Below are 11,468 nucleotides of genomic sequence, written 5' to 3'. Positions count from 1 at the left end.
ATCTCTAACTTCAAACATTATAAAACAAAAGAAAAAAAAAAGAATATTCATGATTCAAGTTGAACCTACACAACATCTAACAAAAAAAGACTATTAGACAAAACTAATTTCCTGTACAACCAAACTAAACAACTGACATAACATGTGTCATTCATTCCAGTGCAGCTTTAGTTTCCCACAGTTATTCAGTCCAGCAGCAGAAACACCATCACTGTGGTGAAACCTGAGCCCAGATGAGACAGAGGCCTGTGTGAGCTGGAAGACAGAGGAAACACTTCATTACATCCATAAAGTGTAAAGTGTGTTTTTACCACAGTCACTGAGTGAGTAACACATCACGTAAGACAGTTTGTGTGGGACGGACTCAGTGAATGATGGGACGTCCTGCTGAACATTGACCCTTCTGACCCGTCACCAGCTCCGTGGTTCTGACTGACAAGCAGCACTGTGCTGATTCTCCACAGTCATGGATGCTGCACCTGTAGAGGCCTTCATCAGGTTTAAGGAGCCTCTACTTCAACCAGGAGCCGTCCTTCACAAAGCTGCTTCTGCAGAGCAGAGTCACAGGTTCCCTCTCCAGCACCACATGGACTGGACTCTCCAGGATCACAGAACGCGCTGGTTACGGACATCAATACACTGAATGCAGCGTTTATTTACCCCCCAGGGAGAGAGTCAAAATGCAAATGAAGGAAGGTCAGTTATTATTATCTAGACTATTAATTACCAAACAGATTAAACTTATACATTTATATTATCAATTATGGTATTGAATGGCTTCACTTAATATCTTAAGTTAAGTAAAAGCAACATTTTATCACTAATTTTTAATTACATTTAGATCATTAAACCACTGTAATCATCAAAAACAAAAGACACTCAAAACAAATCTATTGTTGTTCTACTTTATTTTAAATTCCAAATCAGAATCTACCAGACTGGTCCAACAGCAGCGAGACCCTCTGCTTTGAATCTTGGCAAACTAAAACTAATGAAGGTATAAAAGACAGCGGGACATAGTTTCTCATGCATCAGTCATTTGAATATAATAAACAGAGGCCTCCATTGTAACTCCCAACCAGACATGCTGTAAAGGTGCCATACAATGTACTATGTAGATAGTACATTATGTATATATGTATTTATGTTACAATGTATATAGTAGCAAACAGTTTAATTTGAGGAGTTTGTTCTGTGGGACCTAGAAAACAGAAATAAAGTGAAAACAATCAACGCAAACATGTGACACAGTCAAATATAAAAAACTAATAAACGAAGAATGCATTTATAGTAAATCACTGTTTCTAATAACCTTTTTAAGAATAATGGATGTTTGTGCAGATACACCCAGCTTTATTTTCATGTAATACTGGTGTTCTAAAAAACCACATGAATAAATGAAGTAACCTTAAATATAAATATAAAAAACATTTAAACAACATGAACACTGACCACAGAAGCTCATTCCTTCCTCGGGACGATAACAGCATATGTTGACTTGTTTGGATCTGAAACGTTTGTTGACCTGGAAACTGAAACGTAGGAAGAAAATAACGAGAACATCAGACTTTAACCGTTGATAAAAGTCTGTGAACGAAGGTCTCTGTTTTTAGTAACGTTTTATTTGTCATGAGACATTAAGCAGATTCTTTCTGTAATTGCGTTCCAGACTTGAACCATCATGTGCTTTTCCAGTGTAGATTCTGAGGCTCCATCAGTGGTTCAACACGTCTGCATGCACTAATGTGTCACCTTTGTGCTGCATGATGACGTATCACCTGACTGAGGTTCTGCTGCATCTCAGGCTTCAGCTTTTTTAGCTCGTGTTTCACGTTTCCCTTCTCATCATTCTCGTCATTCTTGTTCTTTTCATTGTTGTTTGTGGGGTCAAACCACCGGCTCTGAGACGACGTCTAAAAGCGGGTCCGCGTGGACCCAGACGGTGGTTTGGTCCACGCGGACCCGCTTTTAGCAGCATGTGTGAACATGTGGAGAAGACGTTTAAACGTGGTTCATCTGTTCTGCTCAAAAACCACACTTACAAACAGACACTGATGCTGAGTTACCTCACGTCACACAAAGACTTGGTCTCATATGAACATATGTTACATTAATAACAGATACTGACAGTTTAAACGTGACTGACACTAAAATGAGACCTCAATGAAACTTACCTTCCCTCTTTCTCTTTGCTGTGACAGTAGAATAAGTCACATCGTTTGGATCAGCTGCGTTTTCCTCTGGACCTGAAAAGACCACAAATCATTTCTTTATTTATTCCAACACAAAATCAGAGTGAGAATGTTTTTAATTTAAAAAAAATGATCCCAAAACATAGACTAAATCAATTGCACCCAAACTATTTGTATACTACAGTAAGTACAAACAGAATTGTCTGTACTGTATGTATGGATGTGGACAATGGATGGTGGTGGACAAAGAGCAGAGGAAAGCCGTAGTGGTGGATGTGGCAATACCAAGCGATGGCAACATCAGGAAAAAGGAACATGAGAAACTAGAGAAATACCAAGGGCTCAGAGAAGAACTGGAGAAGGCTTGGAAGGTGAAGGCCACAGTGGTGCCTGTGGTGATCGGAGCACTAGGGGCTGTGACCCCCAAACTGGAGGAGTGGCTACAACAGATCCCTGACTCTATTCAAATAAACTAGTATAATGATGTTATGATTATTATGGTTTGATGCAGTTCAATTCAATTTGATTAGCGTTCAATGTCTAAACACAGTGTTTCTCAAGGACATGGCTGCAGTGAATTCTGAGACATCTGAGCAATTGGGTGAAACAATAATAATAATAATAATAATAATAATAATAATAATAATAATAATAATAATAATAATAATAATAATAATAATAATAATAATAATAATAATAATAATAATAATAATAAATATTTGATTTGTTTACTTTTTGCACTAAATCTGCATTAAAGTTGGATGTGATCCATGTAAAACTACTCTGACTCCATCACACCGGTCGCAAATTATCCAGCGTAGATCATGTGACCAGAACATTCTTTAAGAATTAATTTAAGAATTATCCTGTTTTACCTTAAAACATACTTGTATTTCTGACGACTACTGTGTTTTCTGTACCTCTGTGTTTCCGACACTGTACAAGTCCGACCACTAGCAGCAGCACAACCACAAACGTAAAGGTGAAGACAGCTGTTAACACAGGAAGGAGCCTGTTGGAGCCAGGACTTGGAGACGTCTGTGGATCATCTGCTGCTGTTGTCTCTTCAGAAGGAGGAATATGTGCTGCTGAAAAATAAAGCTGGTTTAACTCAAAGTCAGCTAAAGGCACAGAGTGAAAAAACACAACTAAGTGTTTTGACAGAAAAGTCCAAATAATCCCTTTCCTCAACACAGCAGGAGGCTTTAGACAACCTATAAGAAAACCTTGTTTGTTCCCATAAAAAACAGCCATTATCGAACGGTGGAGGTTTTTTGCAGCTGCTCTTGGCCTCCAGTCCTTTGTGCACTTAACAAGTCTGTTCTTTTACATGTGTGAAGTGAAACTAAGGTGGATTAATGTTGGTCTAAGTTTGCTCAGATTGAAGAAGCTGAAGAAACATTTCTAAAGAAGTCGATTGTTACCCTGACATTCAAACAGGTTCACCTGGATGACGACAACCTCTCACTCCCACTCACAGCAGCAGTTCAGCTGTTTCCTTCTATTGACAGGACTTAGTTTTTGTTGTTTATTTGTTTTGTTGTAGTAAATGCTGCAGCTCCAAGAAGCTGCTACATTTACATTTAGTCATGTAACATGTTTAAGGTGAAATACACACTAAATGTGTAACATTCAAATAATCATGCATTTTAATATTTTTCATATATTATAAAATATTCAGTTGGTCTGACCTTTGACCTGCAGCCAACTCTCTGCTGATTCTCCCTGAGATCCTGAGATGCTGCACTTGTAGAATCCTCCATCAGACGCAGAGATGCTGCGAATGGTTACGCTGCCTGTGTGTCCAGTGTTGATGAGGCTGCCGTCTTTGTAGAAGTCAGCTGGGAGGTTGGAGGGGGATCCTTTCCTCCTGCAGCTCAGACTCACAGCTTCTCCCTCCACCACAGGCAGAGCAGGACTCACCAGGATCACGTCAGCAGCTCAACAACAAAGCAGACAGTGTTAAACAGGACCCTGATGTTTGACACAGTCGTACAGTCATATTATTTAAACATGGATCAGATCAGAATGTATCACACATCACATGTGACAACATGAGCCGTTGAACCCACCAGTGATGCTGATGTTGACAGATTTGCTCCTGTTTCCTCCTTCATCCTCACAAACATATTCTCCACTGTGTGAAACATAGGCAGGTTTAATGATCATTGATCCTGTTGATGTTTCCCATCGATCAGAACCTGAGGAGTCCGTTTTCATCACTCTCCAATCAGCTGCTTCATCAAAACCAGCGCAACTTAAGGAAATGGATTCATATTCAAAGAACTGCAGCCTGTTTGGATCAATGAGGAGAGAAGCTCCACCTGAAACACACACAAACAGAGATTTAACCTGTGGGAAAGTATTATGTTAATGTTCACATATGTCCTTCAGTGAATCACTCACTGACCTCCTTCCTGCAGGTTGAAACTGTTCTGACTCTGAACCGTGAGCAGCAGCAACGTGTGAAACACTGGAGACGAGAATTACACATAGAAAAACACATGATGTACAAGAACGCACAACATGAAGCTCTGAGTGTAAAAGAGTCTGAGCTGCTGATGTGTGAAGGTTAGGAAAATAAAAGCCTCATAGATCAGTTTAAAGCTGTAAGTGGAGGCAGGACTCACCCCACGCTGCTCTGACTGCTGTGACCTTCATGCTGCCTGGTTGTGACTGACGTTCAACAGAGAAGCTGATGATGAAGAAGAACCTCCTCTTCCTGCAGTAGACGCTGTTTCTACCTATTATAGTGTCACAGTGCTTTCAGAACTACTAAAAAAGAAGAAGAGTTGGTGGACAAGTGATGAAACAGGAGGCACAATGTGTCACGATCTGGGTCTTGTGTCTAGTTGTTTCCTGTTTTATTTTGGTAATCTCCTGGTTTCTGTTCCTGTTTTAGCTTTACTTCCGGTTTTTGTCGTGTCACAGCTGTCCCTGCTCCACCTGGTCGTTATCCTCACCTGCACTGTATCAATAATCAAGCCACCTTGTATTTAACCACCTCCTGTGTCCTAAGTTCCCTGCCAGATCGTTGTTTGTGTGTTACCGTTGTTCCAGTTCGTTGATCCTGTCCGGCCGTGTTTTGTGTGTTCCTGTCGTAGTCCCGTTCGCTGACCTAGCCCCGCTGTAACCCGTGTATCCTGTTTGTTCGTTTACTCTGAGCCTGCCTTATCCCTGCCTGCCACGTCTGTCTGGATTATCTACTGTTACCTGTGTATGACCCCGGACCGTTGTGACCTGAGTTCTGGAATTAAATACCACTTTCTCGCATCGCCTCGCCTCACGTCTCGTCGCTGTGCATGTGGGTCCGTTCATTGCCGCACCCTGACACAATGGAATTGTATCCAGTCTGACTCTGTTTTTTCATACCCTTTTCAATTATTTATATATTATTTTTTGTTATAAACCCTTATATACATAACCTATTAGCATAAAAATAGTAAAATAAAATAAAGAAAAGATAGGTAAAAGGTAGGTAAATTAAATATGGCAGCACACATGTTTCACTGAGTTCAGCTCGGACTTCCTGGGGGAAGAAGCTGGCTTTCGCCCTCAGCGGCTGATTGGCCTCGGCAGATAGTCGACTACCACGTTCAGGAGCCAAGGTCTGTGCCGTGTTCTAAAGTTGACAGGTAGAGGCTCTTTCTAATAAGTTGTCTACTCGCGGTTATGCTCGCGGTATGCTGGAACTGGGACTGGAACTGGGACGGAAGTCGATGCAGACACAGAAGGACGCATCCTTCTCTGGGAAAATCACCACAGGACTGCACCACTCACTCGATGAGGCCTCAATCACTCCAAGGTCCTTTATCGTCTCGGTTTCTTTCTTCAATGGTTCCACCAAACACTCTGGTAGCCAGTGTGGCCTCTGCCTGGAAGGTATGGAAGTATAGCTGTGGGGGGGTGGATGGTGTAGTATTTGTGTGTGCCGGTGGTTTGTCACATACTTATACACTCCTCTTGAAAAAGCAAAACTGTCCATCACAATGTGACATTCAGCCTAATACATGCTACATCCTTTAGCTGGGCAGGTTCTACCGCTACGTCTAAGTCCACCAAGCGTGTGCAGTCCCATCCTAAATGCAGCCGGTGCAGCATTTCTCCCAATGTGCAGTTTGTGTTTTTTCTGACGCTACAATGCAGCCAAGCTAGTGTCGGTAATCTTCTTTTACCACGTCCAGTCTCTTCCCCACTGCAGCTCGGACATCACATGGCAACACACAGACAGACAAACACGCACACACACTCACACCTATGGGCAATTTTAGAGTGACCAATGAGCCTAATGCATGTTTTCGGACCGTGGGAGGAAGCTGAGCCACACAGAGAGGCACAAGGGCCGCCCCAGGAATCGTGAGGGCTGTGCTGCGAAAGCGCTACCACCATTCTGCCCCCACCATAATCACGGCTTCTTCCTGGAAGTTCTTTTATGGAGCAAAGAAATTAGGATGAGGCCTTCAATGACCTCACTAAACGTAGGACATTCCCCATATGATATGAGGTTTTTGGCACCGCATGCCATCAGCAGCTTCAGACCAGATGGCCCTCACGTCCTATCTGATGAAGACACTGGGAACACTGGTGCTGGGTCACCTCCGCTCTGCGGTGGGAACCTACCTGGACCCGCTGCAGTTCGCCTACCGACACGGCATAGGAGTAGACGACGCCGTCATCTTCCTCCTACATCGAGCTTTTTCCCACCTAGAGAAGCCCGGCAGCACTGTGAGGATCATGTTCTTTGACTTCTCCAGTGCCTTCAACACCATCCAGCCGGTCGATTGTCGGACTGATCACCGATGATGAAGATGCAGAGTACAGAGGACTCACTCAGAACTTTGTGGACTGGTGCCAGCGGAACCACCTCCTGATCAATGCAGGGAAAACAAAGGAGATGGTGGTGGATTTCCGCAGACAGCAGCCTGCTGTCATCCCACCGATGCACATCCAGGGAAGGGACATTGAGAGAGTGGACTCTTACAATTACCTGGGTGTGCATCTGAACAATAAACTGGACTGGACTCATAACACGGATGCACTGTACAGGAAGGGTCAGAGCAGACTGTACCTGCTGAGGAGACTGCGGTCTTTTGGAGTAAGGGGCCACTCCTGAAGACCTTCTATGACTCTGTGGTGGCATCAGCCATCCTGTACGGTGTGGTCTGCTGGAGCAGCAGCATCACAGTGAGGGACAGGAAGAGACTGGACAGGATCATCAAGAAGTCCAGCTCTGTCCTGGGCTGCACTATGGACACGGTGCAGGAGGTGGGTGAGAGAAGGGTCCTGGCTAAACTCACATCCATCATGGACCAGGTCTCTCACCCACTGGAGGACTCACTGGCTGCTCTGAAGCAGCTTCAGTAGCAGACTGATCCACCCTCGCTGTGTGAAGGAGCGATATCGTAGATCCTTCCTACCTGCTGCTGTCAGACTGTACAATCAGAACTGTTGACCACGTCCCACTACAGTCACTCACCCACTGCATCAGTGGTTTATATAGCAACCTGCTCTGCACAATATTTGTGTAAATCTGTGAACAATCATGTATATTGTTACCGGTACAAATCTTATACCCATTACTGTGCAATAACCCTGCAATGACCTCATGCTCACTCTAACTGTACTGTACTGCTTTGTACTGTGCCAACACAAACTGTTCTGTAGCTGTATTCTCGCTCATCTGTACTGCTGTTGTGAGAAGTAATTTCCCCACTGCGGGACTATTAAAGGTTTTCGTATTCTTATTCTTATTTTTATTGTGTTGTGCGTAATTCCCTGTTTGAGGGCCATGATCATCAGGCTGGTGAATCAAGGCCTTCTCAGGGTGTGCGCAGTCATGCTCTCTCGGCAAATACACTATACACCTTTGAAGCTCGATAACTGTGAAGAGGATCTCCACGATGTCAACGGAAATGGACACTAAGCTTTAAATATTGTGCTTCTGTGCTTTTGACCCTGTCTACGATGTTGTAAAAATCAAAAAGACGTTGTGCTGTTCTGATGTATGCATGATTGTTTAATGAATGTTTCAATGTTAAACAGGAGAGAAATGTTGGAAAAATACTGCATTTAATCATTGAAACATATTTTGCTGAAGCCTTGTTAGCTGTGCTATAGCCTTGAAGTTTCCTCCCTTCTGCTCTGCAAGAAATAGGGACTACCGGTGTGTAGCATCCTTATCTGATGAGCCCAATGCTTTGTGCAGGAAATATTTCCCACGTTCTGTGTTACTATGCACCTCCCAGAATGCAATACTTATTATGAGCTGAATCCTTGTCTTCTCTTCAGTGAGAGGAAGTTGCCTTTGCTTTAAACTGCTCACTCCTTGCAAGTAAAATCCTGAAGAAGGTCTCAACTGATTGTGTCTGCTTTGTTTAAGATTTACAAAGGGAACTAACAATTTCCCTAACAGTTTCTACTTCTTATTGATTCCAAGTGACAATCTTCAGTAGTGTCATATCTTACCTGACTGCTGTGGATCACTAGTCTTGTGTGTATGTAGTGTGACAGACTTTAGGTGTGTGGCTAACCTTAAGTACCTGTGTATTCTGAGTTGTGTTATCTATGTATGTGCACCTGTTTCCGTTGAATTGGTGCAGTGCGACAAGTTTTATGAGGGGTTGTCGAACAGAATAAAAGATGAACTGGTTGGTAATAAACTCCTCTCCAAGGTGCAGAAGTTAATAGAACTAGTGATGGAGCTGGGCCAGAGGATGAAAATACGGGCGTTAAAACGGAATGGAATTTTGTGTTTGTCTGTTTGGACGACATTTTGATATCTTCCCGAGACATGAGGGAACATGTGGGGCCACGTAAATGCTGTGTTACAGAGACTTTGAGAGAACAAACTGTTTGTAAAGACTGAAAAGTGCAAATTTCACACTGTCAAAACCTCCTTTTTAGGCTTCTTTCTGCAGCCGGGCAGCAGGGTAGCCATGGACCCAGCCAAGGTACTGTAGCAGCTGTGTCAGACTGGCCGGTACCCAAGGACCGTAAACAACTGCAGCGCTTCCTGGGTTTCGTCAATTTCAATAGGAGGTTCATCCGGGGCTTAAGTAGCGGCCCCACTACACGCACTCACATCTACAAAGGTCTGGTTTCTGTTCTGGCATTTCATAAACTAAGGGGCATGTTCACAACAGCTCCCATCTTGTGCTTGCCTGAGCCGTGTAACCAGTTCATTATAGAAGTAGACGCCTCTAGCTCAAGCATAGGCACGGTCCTGTCCCAGCGACAAAAAAATGATGGGAAAGTGCACCCTTGTGCCTTTTTCTCCCAACAGCTCACACCAGCAGAGGAGAATTATGATGTGGGTGTCGTGTATTTCATGTTCCGACCTTGCTAGAGATTTGGGAAATCGCGAACTGTTGGCCGTTAAGTTGGCACTTAAAGAATGGCGGCATTGGTTTGAGGGGGCAGAGCAACCTTTCATGGTGTGGACTGATCATAGAAATCTGAGTATGTACAGTAAGGATGTCTCGACGCCTTAACGCCAGACAGTCACGCTGGGCTATGTTCTATGCTCAGTTTAACTTCACCTTTTCCTACAGACCTGGCTCCAAGAATGTCAAACCAGACTCTTTGTCTCGACAGTTCGAGGATTTTTTAGGCTTTTATTCAGCCTCTGAGGGGGAGACCATCCTGCTGCAGGTGGCGGTGGTAGGGGTCTTATGCTGGGACTTGGAGGACCGCAAAAAGACTTTTTGCCATTCTCAGCCGATGCCTACAGGTGTCCCTGCTCATTGTTTGTTTGTGAGGGCATGACTCCCAGGTTGAATGTCATCCCGGGGGTTTTTTGGACTCTGGCCCTCATATCCCAGTGGTACTGGTAACCTTCTATGCAAGGAGACGTTAAGAGATACACAAGGTCTGTGCTCGCAGAAAGACTCCATACCGGCCACCAGCCGGCCTGTTGCGCCCCCTACCGGTACCTTTGCGGCCTTGGTCGCACATTGCGGTGTACTTTATCACTGGACTACCAGTATCAAGGGGCATGTCAGTCATTCTTATTGGATCGGTTTTCTAAAATGATTCACGTCGTAACGCTTACCAAATTACCTACAGCTAAAGAGATACAGTAGCAAAGCTGCTAGTTGATCATGTGTTTTGGCTGCACGGGTTCCCTGTTGATATATTGCCTGACCGAGGTCTGCAGTTTGTCTCTGCGATTTGGTCCAAGTTTTGTGCTGCGTTCGGGTGTCTCTCTCGCTTCAGGTTTCCACCCGCAGACAAATAGACAAACTGAGCGGATGAACCAGAAGTTGGAGACGCGGTAATGGAATTCGCCCACAGTTCCCTGCCGTCCTTCGCCTCGGGGTGCTCCCCGTTTGAGGCAGCCTACGGTTACCAGCCATCCTTATTCCAAGAGCAGCCGCAGAGGGCATCGGTGGCATCTGTGCGGGTCTTGGTGACGAGATGCCGAGCAACCTGGAGACGGGTACGCCGTGGGACTTGCCATCCACCCTCCAGGTGTCACCACGGACTTGCTTCTGCATGTGTTTTTGTTTTGGTTCTATGTTGGTCACATTGTCTCCCTTGTCATTCTGTGTCTGGGTTCCAGTCTTAAGATAGTGTTTGCAGCAATAATAATATAAATTGTGATATGAATCAGGTATAAGACAAAACTGTTTATTTTTATACTGTATGATTTGTGGTATTATTTAATGCCTATTTAATATTTAATTACTCACTTTCTTCTTATTATTATTTAATTACTATTGCACTAATACACATCAGAAGGGTAAAACTAACCTGACTCACAACGGTCTAAACCCAGCTCACGTTCCCTATTAGTGGGTGAACAATCGAACGCTTGGTGAATTCTGCTTCACAATGATAGGAAGAGCCGACATCGAAAGATGTTTTTGACACAGTGTTAAACTTGTTAATTTTAAGTAGATGACATTTCATATACAGTACTTAAGATTAACAAGTCTAACACATTTGTATACTTAAGATATTGTAGCAGTCCATGGGCTTAGATCTGCCTTAATCAGCTGAGGCTCATAAGAACAATAATGGTCCCTGAGTTCTTAACATTATAGGTAAGGATAGGAGTTAAGAAGCGTTGGCAAAGTTTTTCAAGACACAAGGGACCCGGACCCTAGGGGGTCCTGACGTTGAGAAAACACTTCAGAGCAGACTCTGCTGCCAGGTCTGGCTTCCTTTTTGTGGAGATGTCTGTGAAAAGTAGTTTTAGTTAATTGTTCTGGCTGGAACAGGAAATCTTGGGTTGGATACCACTGACCTCTGAAAGACGGGTTTGGGGCCGACTAA

General features: G+C 43.8%; 1 protein-coding gene and 1 long non-coding RNA gene across 2 annotated transcripts; both read right to left on the bottom strand.

Annotated features, from left to right (window-relative positions):
• Positions 1-897: 897 nt before the first annotated feature.
• LOC129605065 (uncharacterized) lies at positions 898-3,259 on the bottom strand. Its single transcript, XR_008696553.1, has 4 exons — positions 3,113-3,259; positions 2,175-2,246; positions 1,453-1,532; positions 898-1,201 (listed from the first exon to the last, which is right to left on the bottom strand). It is a non-coding gene; the product is annotated as an uncharacterized LOC129605065 (long non-coding RNA).
• A 477-nt stretch (positions 3,260-3,736) lies between these two features.
• LOC114843744 (Fc receptor-like B) lies at positions 3,737-4,917 on the bottom strand. The gene is made up of 4 exons (XM_029130576.3): positions 4,823-4,917; positions 4,603-4,665; positions 4,265-4,516; positions 3,737-4,132 (listed from the first exon to the last, which is right to left on the bottom strand). Exons 1-4 carry the CDS (start codon positions 4,851-4,853, stop codon positions 3,870-3,872), a joined length of 609 nt encoding a protein of 202 aa, XP_028986409.2. The 5' UTR covers positions 4,854-4,917; the 3' UTR covers positions 3,737-3,869.
• Between the last annotated feature and the right edge of the window lie 6,551 nt (positions 4,918-11,468).

Source organism: Betta splendens, chromosome 2 (genome assembly GCF_900634795.4).
Source record: "Betta splendens chromosome 2, fBetSpl5.4, whole genome shotgun sequence".
In the NCBI taxonomy this organism is placed as follows: domain Eukaryota; kingdom Metazoa; phylum Chordata; class Actinopteri; order Anabantiformes; family Osphronemidae; genus Betta; species Betta splendens.
This window is presented reverse-complemented; position numbering and strand designations above follow the sequence as displayed.

Coding starts and splice junctions, on each gene's coding strand:
- LOC114843744 (XM_029130576.3), bottom strand. CDS start 4,853: ATGAAGGTCACAGCAGTCAGAGCAGCGTGGG. Junction 4,666..4,822: donor AGCAGTCAGAGCAGCGTGGG/GTGAGTCCTGCC, acceptor TCTCGTCTCCAG/TGTTTCACACGTTGCTGCTG. Junction 4,133..4,264: donor TGTCAACATCAGCATCACTG/GTGGGTTCAACG, acceptor TTTGTTGTTGAG/CTGCTGACGTGATCCTGGTG.